The sequence below is a fragment of the Mya arenaria genome, chromosome 16 (assembly GCF_026914265.1).
Source record: "Mya arenaria isolate MELC-2E11 chromosome 16, ASM2691426v1".
Lineage (NCBI taxonomy): Eukaryota > Metazoa > Mollusca > Bivalvia > Myida > Myidae > Mya > Mya arenaria.
This window is the reverse complement of record NC_069137.1, coordinates 29,118,980-29,134,256: the sequence shown is the minus strand read 5'-3', so window position 1 is coordinate 29,134,256 and position 15,277 is coordinate 29,118,980. Positions and strand designations below refer to the sequence as shown.

General features: G+C 33.6%; 1 protein-coding gene across 1 annotated transcript in view; it reads right to left on the bottom strand.

The window, feature by feature from the left end:
• Window positions 1-14,199, bottom strand: part of LOC128222040 (dynein axonemal heavy chain 6-like) — a 55,084-nt gene extending 40,885 nt beyond the window's left edge. The window contains 20 exon segments of the mRNA XM_052930793.1: window positions 160-288; window positions 704-853; window positions 1,063-1,164; window positions 1,713-1,865; window positions 2,133-2,284; window positions 2,922-3,042; window positions 3,426-3,534; window positions 3,875-4,065; window positions 7,162-7,339; window positions 7,492-7,633; window positions 8,068-8,250; window positions 8,629-8,707; window positions 9,124-9,246; window positions 10,079-10,226; window positions 10,723-10,858; window positions 11,347-11,448; window positions 11,829-12,042; window positions 12,704-12,829; window positions 13,261-13,461; window positions 14,082-14,199. Of these exon segments, the coding sequence (XP_052786753.1) occupies window positions 160-288; window positions 704-853; window positions 1,063-1,164; window positions 1,713-1,865; window positions 2,133-2,284; window positions 2,922-3,042; window positions 3,426-3,534; window positions 3,875-4,065; window positions 7,162-7,339; window positions 7,492-7,633; window positions 8,068-8,250; window positions 8,629-8,707; window positions 9,124-9,246; window positions 10,079-10,226; window positions 10,723-10,858; window positions 11,347-11,448; window positions 11,829-12,042; window positions 12,704-12,829; window positions 13,261-13,431 (2,709 nt within the window). The 5' untranslated portion in view covers window positions 13,432-13,461; window positions 14,082-14,199.
• Between the last annotated feature and the right edge of the window lie 1,078 nt (window positions 14,200-15,277).

The window sequence follows — 15,277 nt, the reverse complement described above, 5'->3', positions numbered from 1 at the left end:
TTTGTTGAAATAATTTAAGAAAATTCTGAATTAGAAAAGGTCATTAATATTTCAGGAAATGGCGTAAAAAAGTAAAGAAGTTAAAAAAATTGAGTGTTCATAATTCTAAATCTATAATGCGCACATGTGTGCCCTGTAGTGAATTCATCTTTAATCTACCTTAAAGTTCTTCTGGTATGACTTGTAGGTGAACGCCCTTTCTTGTAAGTCGTCCATCTGAGTCAGCAGCTTCTTCAGGACCTGTTTCACCTTCTCCTTGTCTGCGTTTGCGTCAAGGATGATTGGATTCTGGGAATTACACAAAACATAGGTCATCATTATATGACAATCAATAGTTATACATTCTTCTGGCTCACAAATGTGCATTATGTATTTGTTTAAATCAGATGCATGAAATGACCTGTACAAACCTTTCATGAAAGCAGAGAGCTGAATTTTGTGAACAAGGCACAGGATCCATTTAATTCATAGAAAAATAAATGCACAAATTCAAGAGCAGATTAATATAAAATGACGTATCGATGAAGAATTTGACTTCATTTCTGACTCATTTTGATCACTGACACATTTTGCTCTTTAATTTTAAAAGACGTAAAATTGAAATGTTGATGATAATCCATGAAAAATAAACTTTACAAATCAAATACTTAGTACTAATAGTAGTCTAAATCTCAAAAGAATCCAACCACAAAAAGTATTATACCTGTGCCTCCTGTTTGACTTCTTTCACTTCCTTGGCGAGTTCCGCGATGTCCTTGTCCAGATGGGTGCAGAATCGGTCGATGTTGGCGTCACGGTCTGCCAGGGATTTGTCTATAGCATTGCGGACATTTGTGATGCTTGGGCCCAAAGTCTGAAATTGGTTTTAAATTCTTTTAAGGTATTTAATATATAATTTAACAAATTTTCTGTATAAGTGCAGAACATATAGATATTCATGTCATGCATAGCAAAGGCTTTGTCTATAAGACCTATTATTAACATTTTCGTATAATTGGGGGCTGGGTCTAAATGGGATTAAATCTATACGGGTTTTAAAAATAATATAAAAGATTTTCAAACCTGGTAAACAGCAAAGTCCTCCAGTGGTGTTGGAACTTGGAATACATCGATCAGGTCATACATGTCCTTCACAATCATGGATTCCTTTTCAAGTGGCTCAATCTGAAATATATACATGACAAATTGTCTCCCTTTTAATATGAATAATCTCCCTTTAAAATAGATTGAATTTGATAGTACCCCCTTTTTTATGATTTCATTTGTAATTATTATGACCAAAGGCCAAAAATCATGCGATGTGGCTAATATATGTCTAATTATATCAAATAACATATTACACATTTCATTCAAGAGACATAAAAAAAAAAGAAATAATATTTTGAGAACATATTTTATTAAGTTGTGCAATTTCTCTACCTGAAATTACTTTGATATTTGGTTCCCTAAAATAATTGTGTAAACCGGAATTAAAGATGAACATCACTTAAATTTAAAAGTAACGCAATCAGACCTTAACAGGCATTTGAATAATTTGTTCTTCTTTAAAGTATCTTTGTCTACTTCTTCAAGAGTTAGTTTTCTTGATAGTTTCCCTTCTTGAACACCCTGATTTCATCCAGGGAGGCCAAAGAATCTTGTTAGCGGTGCTTGGTAAGCTATCCAATTCAAACTTAAATAGTTATCTTTCTTGAAATCAAAGAGTTACTTACCCTGACTTGTACTTCATCCAGGAAGGTGAGAGACTTCACAAACTCAATGGTGGTACTGGGTACGCTCTCCAGTCTAAACTGGGCATCCTGTAACTCTGCAATGAGTCTGTCCACCTCTTTGCGAGCCAGTTTTGGTAGCATGTCATTCACGACCTAACAAGGGAAATGATATAACTAAAGTCTGTCAGCTATTTGAGCGCTAAATGAGAATGTTATAAGGTTTAGAAAGTTATTCACACACTGAGAGTCGATAGGGTTGCAAAAAACAAAAACTTACTTAATGACATACCAGAGGTGAAATAATTAGTTATTAAAACATGCAAATATTTGTCTTCTCTTATTTCTATCATTCCTCCCTGGCAGCTTGTACTTAAGTTCCAATTCAGTAATAATTGATGTATATTAAATTCTAGAACTTACATCAAGACATCTGAGAGGTGAAGGAATGATCAGTTTCTTCATGTTTGTACCATCAACCAGCAGCATTCCGATTGGTCGCTTCTCCTTAATTTGCTCAGCAAGCTTGCGTTGCCCGTAGTAACGCTCCAGAGCCTCACTGAACCAGGAAACCTCTGAAATAAGTATCTCTCTCCATTAACAAAATGGTTTTCACTTGTTCCACTTGACAAGCTCCGCTAATTTGTGTTGCCCATGGATTGTACATAAGTTATGTACATTAGTTATGTTCTCAGTGCTCAGTAGTATCTTATAAACATTGTCTTTGCTCCTGACAACATCCAAATAAGTACTCCTAGTATAAATAATAGCCTTATCAATATTTTTTTAACTTTGTAAAGCTGGCCTTTAGCCATTTATATTAATCAACACATTATTTCAGTATCTGGCACTTTCTGAATGTTATTTCTGTAGCAAGTATTTGGCTCTTACTAAATGTTATTTCAGCAGCCACTATTTGGCACTTTCTGAATGTTATTTCTGTAGCCAGTATTTGGCTCTTACTAAATGTTATTTCAGTAGCCAGTATTTGGCACTCACTGAATGTTATTTCAGTAGCCAGTATTTGGCACTCACTGAATGTTATTTCAGTAGCCAGTATTTGGCACTCACTGAATGTTATTCCAGTAGCCAGTATTTGGCACTCACTGAATGTTATTTCAGTAGCCAGTATTTGGCACTTACTGCATGTTATTCCAGTAGCCATTTTTTGGCACTTGTTGCATGTTATTTCAGTAGCAAGTAGTCTCTTACCATGGTCTTCATTCCTGACAACATCAAGATCAGTACTCTCATTTTCCTTGTAGAATTCTCGGTGTGTCTCAAACGTGTCTGCATACTGGCTGGCAGCTCTAAAGGCAGCTGTGATCGCCTCCTGATTGAGGAAAAAAGTACAGGATAAGTTTTAAAATAACTTCTGATTGAGGTAGAATTTACAACTGTACAAAAGTTTTTGAACTAAACATTCCAGTAGATTTGCATTTCAAAGATGTTTCTTTCATTGGTGAATTTATCTTTCTAGACATTTGAGTGAGGCAGCCTGATCATGATTAAGAGCCTTAATAAGGATACACATTCTATATCATAATGTGTATGCCCTATTCGTAATGGTGGACAAGAAATAACCAAATACAATTATCACCAAAACTACTGATAATTGTTTTAGGTTCTTTTAGTTTACAGTACAAGCATCCATTTCTGGTCATAAAATAAAACATCCCTACTAAAACTAAGGTTTGGATCTCTAGCAAGTCTTACCCTGATGGAGTGTATGATTGTCTGCAGGTGTTTATCATCCTCAAACATGGTGGAAAGACTTGGTCCCTCCCCGCACATCTTCTCTTCAAACTTATTGTTGATGATCGGTCTAAAAATAAATCATCACAATGAACGATAAATGGTTGATGTCTAAATCGATGAGGGGTGAAAATAACAAAACAGGGACATTTTTCTAGAGATTAAACATATATAAAGGCATCTATAGATAATTATGTAATACATTTTTGTCAAAATAGATGTACATGACAGGGTTGAAAGTAAACCAAAATGGTATCTTATAAACACACAGAAAATGAATCAAATCCTATTTCTTTACTTATTTGAGCCAATTAACTACAACAATGTCCAGCTTGAGCTCTAACGTTTGAATAAAAACACCAAAAAATAAGAGAATACCAAAAATTGAAAGAAATGCAAAAAACACAAACCTTGTGAAAGCATCAAAATAAGTGTCTGGGACAAGGTTTTGGACGCTCAAGACTGCATCCTGGAATCTCTTTATCACCTCAGCAATCCCTTCCTGGAACTCTTCAATATCGGGGGAGAACAGAAGCTGGTTCGGCTCCAGAACAAACTCTGTGATGTACAAGGGAGGTAACACTGGGATCTCATCCTCGTCCTGTATAGAAAAGGGAGGTAATTATACTTAAAGTTTTATGAAAAAGGGGACATTACTCTTGGTTAGTACTACATTGAAAAGAAGGTAAATGTTTTAGATTTATTAAAAGGGACATTAATCATGTTTCTTTCTTTGACATTAAAAGGGTTAAGTAATGTTTACAGGGACATAATTATTGGTTATTCATGTAAAGAAAAGGTTGTTATATTCTTTGTTGTATCAAGAACATACTTCTCCATGCAACGTATGGAGAATACTGTGAAAGTAATGATTGATTTTTCAGCATTAGAAAGTGGGGACAGTATGTTAACATTGTTGACAGGAATAAATTATTATATTATATTTGTTTCTAACAAAAACAAAACCATAAACTGTTATCTCAAAATGTCCAACAAGTACTTAAAACAGGAAAATAAGAACTAATAAGCCATACAACTTTTTAAATAAATTGCCAAGACTCATTGTAGACACATGGCCATTTCACAATTTACCATTTGTCTTTGATTAATATAAATGGGAGTTTTTGGCATCACAGAAGATGCAAAATTATTTTAAGGAATGAAACATTATTTTGGAATCTTGTCCCCGTTCCATCCTTAAGTGATGATATAAGACAAAAAAATCTCTCAGCAAAAAAAAGCTTTTTGTATCTTAAACAATTAGTTATTATCAATAAACCTCAACTGATGTAGAAATAATTGAAACAAAATAGAATTGTCCACAAACTTGCTTTGTTTATTTATACAGTCCCAGATGAGAACCCTCATAATCCTTTTTCTATATGAAAAGGACAAAATCATGTAACCAATACCACTACAAGTTTTGGCATGACAAGTTTGTAGAAATTGTGACTTGTGACAAAAGTTACCGTATTATCACTATTGGTATTGCTTTTACTGATAGATGCTTCATCTGCTGACTTAATGGAGAAACAATGAAAGTAGGATAAAATGAATTCAAACAGGGAAATTACAATGAAAGTGTGGTTTGGCTAAGAATTAAGGCCGACTATTCAGAACTGTGTTAAAGTATCAATGCTGTTATAGTCATCATTGTAAAATTTCAAATGTTACTGCTCTGGAAGATTAATGGATACGTTTAAAATCTGCTGTATTTCTAACACAATTTGAGACAGCTTTTCACCTGTACTTGTTTAAATTAGAACATGTGAGCAAATTATCAAATATGTCACGTTTAAAAGTTAACCACATTGTTTTAAATCACATTGTTAACTTTAACAAGGTTCTGAACAATCAGCCCATTTTTTATCAAAATACAGCCATTCACATCGTTGCCGAACTATGAACACTGTGAAAGTAACCCTTTCCACATCTTCAACTTTTGTATACATGTGACTATATACTTACAGTTGTATAACTTATATGACAATCATTCAATCAAGTGCATACAAGTCTTGACATTCAAATATTATCTTAGAATGTGTTAACATTCAGTTCATTTTTTTTTTAAATAAGACTCGTTACTCTATTTTTGGAAACTTCTACAAAAACTTAACTATAAAAGTTAACAGCGCCTGCCCAGTTTTGGCTAATCTAAATGTTTTGTTGATTATTTTTTTTGAGGGAAAGCTTGGAAAAATAATATTATGTGAGCTTTCAGGTTGGCTTAACATTAGATAAAAACACAACACCAAGATATGTCTCCTTTGAAAATAAAAAGGTACGAATTTAAAAAACATAATAAACAAAGAATTGGGTTTTTTTACATTTAAATTTTGGTAGCTTACTTATATACTCAGATTTGGGGGAAATAAGGGTAAACTTCACTACAACAGTTATTTTACTTGCCCACATAAGCTTTATAAGTGATTTTTTAAACTAAAATATAAGATTGTCAAAATATTTGATTGTTGACCTATTGATTATTAACATGTCGGTATTACTGTGAAAATACATGATAATGTATTGTAAGTATATATATATATATATATATATAATTATGTTATCATTATTATAGCGTATGTTTCACATATTATTTCTAAATTACTAGCAATACTAGATGAAGTAAAATGGGGGGGGGGTTTATGGGAAAATCGAAAAAATAAAGCTACTTTCTGAAATGTAGAAAACATAATGAAAAATTCTGATATCAGAGAATGATAGGTAACTAGCTGTTCTACAAAAAATGCTTTTACAGATTAAAGATAAAAAAGAGATGATTTTTTTTTACAGAAATTTTAAACATATAAGCAACATTTCACTTGAAGTTGTTTTATAATGTTGATTTTTGCCAATCATCAGCCTTGCCTCATAAAACAGAGTCAACTAATTTATAATTATAATCCAGAAAACGAAATCCTTTAAATATATTAAGATAAAGAATTAATAAAAAATATAAGCAGTATAAGATATAAAATTTAAGCCTCTAACTTAAAAAATATCCCTGAACAAGGATTTTAATTATGATACTAGCTAAGTAATGGATATTCTAGCTTCTTCCCAGTTTCTACTTGGCCTCATTTCTACTTAGGATTAAATGGTCTACTTTGGGTACCTCTTCAACCTTTTCCTCTTTTTCTTTATTTTTATCGGAACTTTCGTCGTTATCTTTTTGTGATGGTTTACCGCCTTTTTTCTGGTTACAATTGTACATTATATTAGAAAAAATTATAGAAACGAGTGGCTGCAAAAATAAATTACTATGCATAAAAACAAACATGAATTTCCAAAGAAATGTATTATAATAATACATTTAAAAGAAAAAAAAATCAGTTTGTTGATTTAAAAAAACAGAAAGTATTGATTACACAGGAATGATTTGATGACGATGATGATAATGACAATGATGACGATGATGATGTGACAATAGTATGTGCATTGTGCGAACATACACACAGAAAACAATTCATTATCTTGAAGTTAATTTAAAGAAAAAAAATGTGTTGAATAATTCTCAATCAGTTTTTAAGTAACTAAAGTGCAAAATGCCACAAAAAGCCCAGCTTTCAGTGAACAGATGGTAAAAAAAAAATTCACGAAAAGCCAGGATTTGATAAAGATTTTCGCAAAAACCCAATTTTTTGATATGTCAAATGCTGATGAGGATATGATGGTTGGAATGTGGGAGGAGCCCTACCTTTTCTTCCTCCGTCTTCCCTCCTTCCTCCTGGTTCTCGTCCTCCAGCCCCTGTATCTGGGCCAGGGTAGGCGTGTTTTGAAGCTGTTCCGTCAGGTAGTTAAGCAGTGTGGAGACAGAGTTGACGGCCAGCACGTGCATTGTATTCACTATCAGGTAATCAGCCAGGCGGATAAAGCTGGAATTTGAAATAAAAATGTTAAAATTTACTATTGAAAGTAAAAAAACAACACTTCATTTTTCTAATTACATAAAACATTTTTGCCTTTAACTGAAATTATTTTTATTCTTGCTTAAAATAACAAAATAAAGCCAAGGGAGATAACTTACCAAGTAAGCCTTTTACAGTGCTCTCTCTTGTTTGCCTGTTCGGTGTACGTCATCTTGTCAGGGGCCTCACCGTAGATATCCATGTCGTAGTTGCTCTGCATGAGGTAACTGGAGGCTGTTCCGGGGGCTCCACCAAACTCACCTTTAATAAAAAAAATAAAAATGAAATAATACTTATCAAATTATCAATTATCTTACAATTTTGGAGTATATAAAACACAGAGAGTTTCAATTGCTCTTTTCACATCACAAGAGGTTGATACTTTAAGCACTTAGATTTTGATTGTTCACTTTCACTTTCACTTTCGATATAAGAAATGATCATTATCTTAAGTCACCTCATCTCTTGACATTTCCATTTGAATTAAAATTGAGTTATTACTAGCTATACATTTAGCTGCTTTCAGAACTGGTAAGTATAAAAAACAAATGCAAACCTAAATTACTTATCCTCCATAATATAGAACAAAAATTGCTTCTATTTGAACTTACATGTTGTGGCCAATCAATGGAAAAGCTACTAAATATTGCAAAATATGTAATATTGTCATGAAATATTTTCTCAAATTGTAATACCAGGGCTTTCCCCTCCATCGTAGAAGTAATCATCAGGTGTGAATCCAGCTTCCAGCAGGGCTGTTCTACACGCGGATCTAACCACCTCCTTAACAAGGTCTCGGAACTCCATCAATCGACCCGCAACTTCGCTCAACTGTGTAAACTGAGCCTCATTGAACTCACGTAGACTGTAGGTGTGACCTGTGAAAATAGAAAAATTATATTTTGAACATATATTATATCATTTAAGTGTGAAAATTAACATAATAAATGCTCAAAATACCTTCTATCAACATATCTAGTGTCACTGACATCTCAAATTGATGGGTATAAGTTATGTTTTTACAACAATTGCCATTATAACCAAAGATCACACACTATTTAACATCAATTGTTGTTTGCAAGTTAAAAATTGCTGCATCGTTATTTGGCAAGAAAAAACAACAACATATTGTTCCTATGGTTTCAAACAGGCATGAATATCCATTGACTATAACTTTGTTCTATTTCTTTTCCAGCTGTTTAAAAATGAAAATTAAAATGATTTTTTTTTTTGGACTAGCGCCTAAATTCTCTCACCTTTCTCCACCTTGCAGAGTCCCATATCACTGATCCTGTGACACATCTCCCTCACGTTCATCAGCGCCGGCCGCAGGGACTGTAAATCATCAAACATCATTACTATAACATGAGACATAACACATATAAGTTTAAACTCATGCCTAGCATTTAAATGTATTCCATATCATTGCCAATTATGACAACACTTACCGGTAAAATGATGCTTTCACAATACATTGATTTAATAAGGTATGATTTCCATTTTTCACATGACAATCACTGACGACTCTGCTACAAACAATACCATGAGTGGTATTCAATATTGATCTTATCCTTAGACATGCCTCAATGATTCCATTCAGCCTATTGGTCAGCTAAATATACAGGCCAATCAAAACACTTAGATTCTAATCTTAAATGTTCAATCTAAGTTGGTTATTGAATATCACCCCTGGGCTAACACAGACCCTCAAAATCTTTCATCGAATAAACATCAAAAAAGTGTTTATTTACCGGGTTAACAATAAACAGATTGTTATTCAGAGCCTTCTTGCACTGTGCTATCTTCTTCGACTTCACATTTCCACGCCATACATTAAACGCTTTCCACTTCCTGAACAGTGCAAATGTTGGGATCTGAAAACAGTGCAAGAAAGTAATTTAAATAAAAAATTAACAAGGTGCTGAAAATAATTGATAAAAGTTAAGTAAGATAATATTTTTATCATATTTTAAGAATTTTGACATTGACTGGTGTTAAGTATATTTACATGTTCATCGCAAATTGAACAGACAAGTCAGAAAATGCATAAGCAATAAAACAAGAGCTGTCACAGAGACAGCGCCCCTGACTATTCCACCGCTTTTCAGTGTATGGATTGAAAAGTTTTGGCGAAACATGCATGGATCACTGTTAGATTACCGTAGATTTCAATGCAATACATGATGTGCTGAGATATTTACATAAATTGAATGGAAACTAATAGAGGTGGTACACAAACTTTAATGTAAAATCTAAGTAGAAAAAGGGGCAATATTTTGTCAAAATGCTTGATAGATTTACCTCCTCCTGTGTATAGGGTGGGGACATGATGGTAAACAAGTGTGCAAAGTTTCAAAGCCATATGTCAATGAACTTTGAAAATATTTGAGGTGGTACGCAAACTTTAACATAAGTGGTTACGCCGAAGCCGACGCTTGGGTGAGTAGGATAGCTCTCCTTATTCTTCGAATAGTCGAGCTAATAATAAAGTGAACTGCAAAATGTCATTTGCTTGAATATGCCTGAAAATATTTTATCAATACTCAATCATCAATCTCCTTCAATCAATAACAATATTTGTTACGATTCAAAACACTAGTGAATTAAATAAATAATTACACCATAACACAAGAACAGACCATAATATACTAAAATATGAAATATATTCCTTCACATTTGTCTTTACCCATCAACCCATCAACCCACCTTGACGAGTTTACGGAAGTAATTGTACTCCAACTCCCACCGGTCCAAGGTAACAAACTCTGTCTCATCATCACTACGGATACGGGTCACACCTTTCTGACTGATCGTGCAGTGGTCTGTCTTGTTGATATTCTCGTGGTTTACCACTCTAAGATAAGATAAAGATTATTTTGCTTGAGCAAGACATATTAAATACAAACACCAGCTATGTAGAGCTTAAAGATGAACAATATAGCTTTTTATTTTATAAAGTTTTATCATTTTTTTTTGCATCAACCTATATTGTGTGCCTTTAATTTAAGGAGTGAAAGTGTTCTAACCACTTTTTTGTTCAATGTCACATAGAACCTTCTCGCCTCCCATGTAATAACCTGATCATAAAAGGTAATTGATGATACTGAGAAGAAATGCTTCTTAGAGTTTCAGAACATAATTAATTGTATAACAGGCAGACTAAATGATGTTTTCAACTTTTCATGTTGTTATTGTTTTCATGGTAAAAAATCTGTTATGCAGACAAATCTGGTTTAGGTAAGGAATTAAACATTTTTTTTTGCATACAGCCACAGACCATTGGTTTATAGGTCTGTGACACAGTTATACAAACAAATTCAGAAGAAATGTTGATTTAGGACATTTCTTACCGGAGGTTATAATAGTGGTAATCGACGGAGGATTTGGGCACAGCAGGGCTGAGATACAGGAAGCCTATCCTTTCATTCTCCTTGATAAGATCAGTGATCTTCCCTGTGTCCTGTAGGCCTTCATACGTCTCCAAAACTGGCAAGATTTAAAACATATGCTCTACAGATCTTTTGAACCAACAACGACATAATAACAGCTCTAGAGCTATAATGCAACAACTATTGCAATAAAAAAAGCTCTGCAGAGCTTTTGAACAAACTACTGATATAATGAATAGCATTTCAGTTTAATACATTTGATTCACTAAAGCTTTTAGCTTCCAAGAATGTCTATTTGAAACAAACAAGATCATAAGATTACCATGTGCCACCACTCATCTGAGGTTGTTGTTTGTCTAAGTTAATCAATGGCCATTCATTTCATGTAAAATAAATTATAGTGAATTTAAACACCCTGATAAAACAACTTGCTAAACATACAGGCAGTGTCATTGTGAACATATAATTAAGTCAGTTTCTTATTATCATCTCAAACTTAAAGGTTTTTGAATGCCATGGACATCACAGCTTTTATTTCTAAAACAGACAAGCATAAAAACAAATCAATCATCAATATTGTCTTACGTTTAGGCTTTGTTGATGGTGGAATGACTGGCCCAGAGGCATGAACACGACCCCGTGGTGTGCTTGACTTGGACTGTTTGGCTGGAGTAGGTGTGCGTGGACCTAAAATATGTTACTTTGTAAAAAAAGTTGCATATATATGATTTAAGATTAAGTTAAAATTATTCCAGGTGAAATCATGATTTTGTTTTCAAAATCAAGGAAATTTGGCTTCAGGGCTAAAAATCCAGTGATACTTAACACTTATTATATATTGTTATAATCACATAATTGTGTAACTTTTGTTTTAATTCAAGAACAAATCTGTAATCCTCATCTTGTTTGTTTGACATCTTAAATCACATGTTCACCTGACTTTGGAGATAGGGACTCGAAATAGCCCATCTTATTTTGTTTTAGCTTACCTGATCTGAGACTGACCTTACCTTTACATATCTGTTTTAGTACAAATGATCCCATTAACCCATAATAGCTGATCATACCTAATGCAGCCTGTTTCTGTTGAAGGTCATCTGGGAGGTCTGGCAGTGGGGACGGAGGTGCACCGAGAGGGGGTGCAACAAAGCTTTTCCTTTTCATACCCTTCTGGGGCTCGTCTGCTTGCATTTTTGCCAATTTTTCAGCCTCGATTCTCTCCTTGTTTCGTCTGTGGATAAAGTCAGGTTGGTTTCGCTCCTGGTACTTTTGCAAGCTTGGCTGAAACAGGTTTCCACACGTTAAATGAAAAAAATAAGCTACACATCATTTCCCCGCCACTTAACATAAAAATTACTCTTGTAATACATTTCTGTTGTAAGATTTGAAAGCTTGGCTGAATGTGAAAATTGTTAGTGATGTTATAATTCATGCCATATAAGCTATAAAGATAATATATCATTCCCTGAAATATGGATGCTAAAATAGTATTGCTAGCAGTAAACATCTCAAAGACACTAACTTCTATGTTGATGAACACTCTTTCTTTCAAATACTGGCAAACAAACAATTTATGTTATTATGTCAGTTTATAGCTTGATTAGAGTATCTGATCTAAATTGAATGATTATTATATATACTATATTTACTATTAAGGCAAATCAGATCAGAGACAATATAATTAATATTACAGCATAACTCAAACTGGATGTTATTGCTCTCTTCTTGTTGTTTCTTTTTGTTTGAATTCATGTTAATTTTTATATCCTGTTGTGCATGCTATGATAATTGTTTTGATGATCGTAAGCTGTATATGCTTGTATCTAAATAAATGTTCTGTTCTGTTCTGTATATAAAGCTATAGGGAACACCTAAAAAACAATAGCCAAGTGTTTTTCCTTCAAGATCTGTCAATTTTAATGTCATTTACAATCATTCTTACCACTGGTTCTAGTTTTGGAGCTGTTGGGATGTTTGACTTCCTCATCTGTGTCTGTGTGACGCGGTTAAATCTCAATACTTTGGGGTTCACTGAGGCTTGTTGAGGGGCGTATGAGTACAATCGAGCCTGAAACAATTTTTTTTTTTGATATTTCCAAAGGCTTCAATCTTGCAAAAATTGCTTAAAAAATTGTATTGTGTGTGTGTTTGTACACAAAAAAAGTAATACAGAATGTTATTCAATGCATATGCAGCAGTGGTTGAAATTAACACAAGCCCACAAGCCCTGCACTGGTAATATATTTTTTGGACTTGCTCAAATACTGAAATTTATATAGCAGGGCTTGTTCAAAAATCTGATGCCAAGCAAAAGTACAAGAATTTGGGCTTGTTCATCCGAAAGTCTAATTTCAAACTCTGTTTTTGTACTTCCTGGTCGTTGGACATGATCAGTTTTGTGATCACATTCAATATTCAGAATTGTTAATAAATCTGTTCCTTTAAAGCCACAAAAAAATATATTTTTAAATGTATTGTGGGGTTATTTTTCAATATTACCTTCAGCTGTTCAGGGTCTACAGCCTTGAGACCGGAGAGGGGCCCTCCTGGAGCGCCATTCACCTGACTGTCCAGCGAGGCCCCATTCACTCGTCCATTTGCTTGAGTGCCATTTGAGACATTCATCTGGCCGTTTAGGCTTTGATGGGTCAGCGGCTGCCCGTAGGACATGATGCTGGCTCAAGGAAGCCTTTGACTTCTCTGGAATAAAGAAATTGAACTTTAATAAATGATTAAATATATTTAACATTACATGGGTTTAATGCAGTAAGGACTTTATGTAACAGGCCACATTAGATGGATTTTGTTCCTTTTGGCATTGACCCCACAATAATTGGCTGATTCAACAGTATACAGCATGAACTCAAGAACTATAAATCCATAGAACTTTTTGAAACAAATGGAAGCATATCCTGACATTTAAGGTATTCCTTCTTAATTCATTTAATCTAATGACAAACGCAGGAACTAAGTTCATGTTTAAATTCACTGTACTGATTTTTAACCTGAAGTGATTCACAGAAAGTTACTATTTTTTATCATGACAATCATGTTGATAATTCTTTGCAGATTTGCTGTACTGCGTATTACATATGCTGATATGTCCTCTCTATCGAAAAAGCTTTAAAGATTAAGATAAAAGGGGAACCCCTGCATGAAGTAATCTGGGCACGATTCCAAAACATCAAGGTTTTACACAATATGTGAATTTTATTTGGCACAAAAATATAAGATTTTAACAAATTTAGTTATTAAAGATTCTTTCCTTATGCACGTCTGGCACATCGAAATAACGAAAGACGAACTTTCGTACAACTCACCTTTATGTTTTATAAATCACAGGTTGAATTGAGACGACAATAAACTACACTTTAAAACTTATAAAAACAACACACTGTCGGCCATGATAGTTGACAGCGCTTGGCAACAAGATCGTAACAATATTTGGTTATGATTGGTTCATTTGCATTCGTTTTTCAATCGGCAATTTCCGTAGCAGGTGCGTGAAATCTAATATGCGGATCACGGCTACACACCACGATTAAAATTTGGTACCGCTTGACATATTTAGTAAAGGGTGGTTTGTGGTGGGCAGCCAAATAGCGATAGAACATAAGGAAGGAATAAGTAAACGTTCTTATTAAGTTGTTTTATGGATATAATTGAACTAAAAAGCATTATCCACACTAAAAGGCAACTAAAATCATAGAAAGAGCTCACTTTGGGAGATTTCCCATATTGTGTTGAACATTTCTCCTAATTCGAAGCATTAAATAAAATTTCGAATTATATAAAAATAGTGAATGCGGAAATCAGAGTAAGATGTGACTCATCCACTTAAGTATTTATTTTTAAAGGGGTATTTGTGGGATAAATACATATGGCTGCTTATAATGTACAATCGTTATATAAAAAAAACATATATATGCATGTTAATGACACAGGTGTCCGTCACATAGCTTGATCACAAAAATATAGCCCTTCATTCCTTTGATAGTGTTTTAAAAAAATATTTTTTTTTAAATATTGCCCTTCAGTCCTTTGATGTTTATAAACTAACAAAAAATAATTAAAATTGATAAAATTACATTTCAATAAATTTCTAAGAGTGTAATTTAAAAAATATATCATTACATGTATAAAAAATATTTATTTTAATTAGTTTTTGGGTACTCGGCTGAGGACATCTATGTTATGTAGTACAGCTGTATCTTCACAACAAAACAATATCAATTAAGGGGCTGAATAGCTATATTTAAAAGAAGAAGTTAATTAAGGCTGTGTATGCTATGCTTTATATCAGGTGAAACCAGCACTTATTGATATTATACTGATGCAACACTAACCGGATTACGACCGTTCTCGCTCTCAAAATTATATCCTACAGACAGAGCGCACAATCAAGTACTCCCTAGTAATCAGAATTTATATCAGGGTTGTTTGGCGTCGTATCATCTCGTGTTCATTAATCAGCTGCTTATTCATTTTCAAAACCTCAAAACGTACATAAGTCATA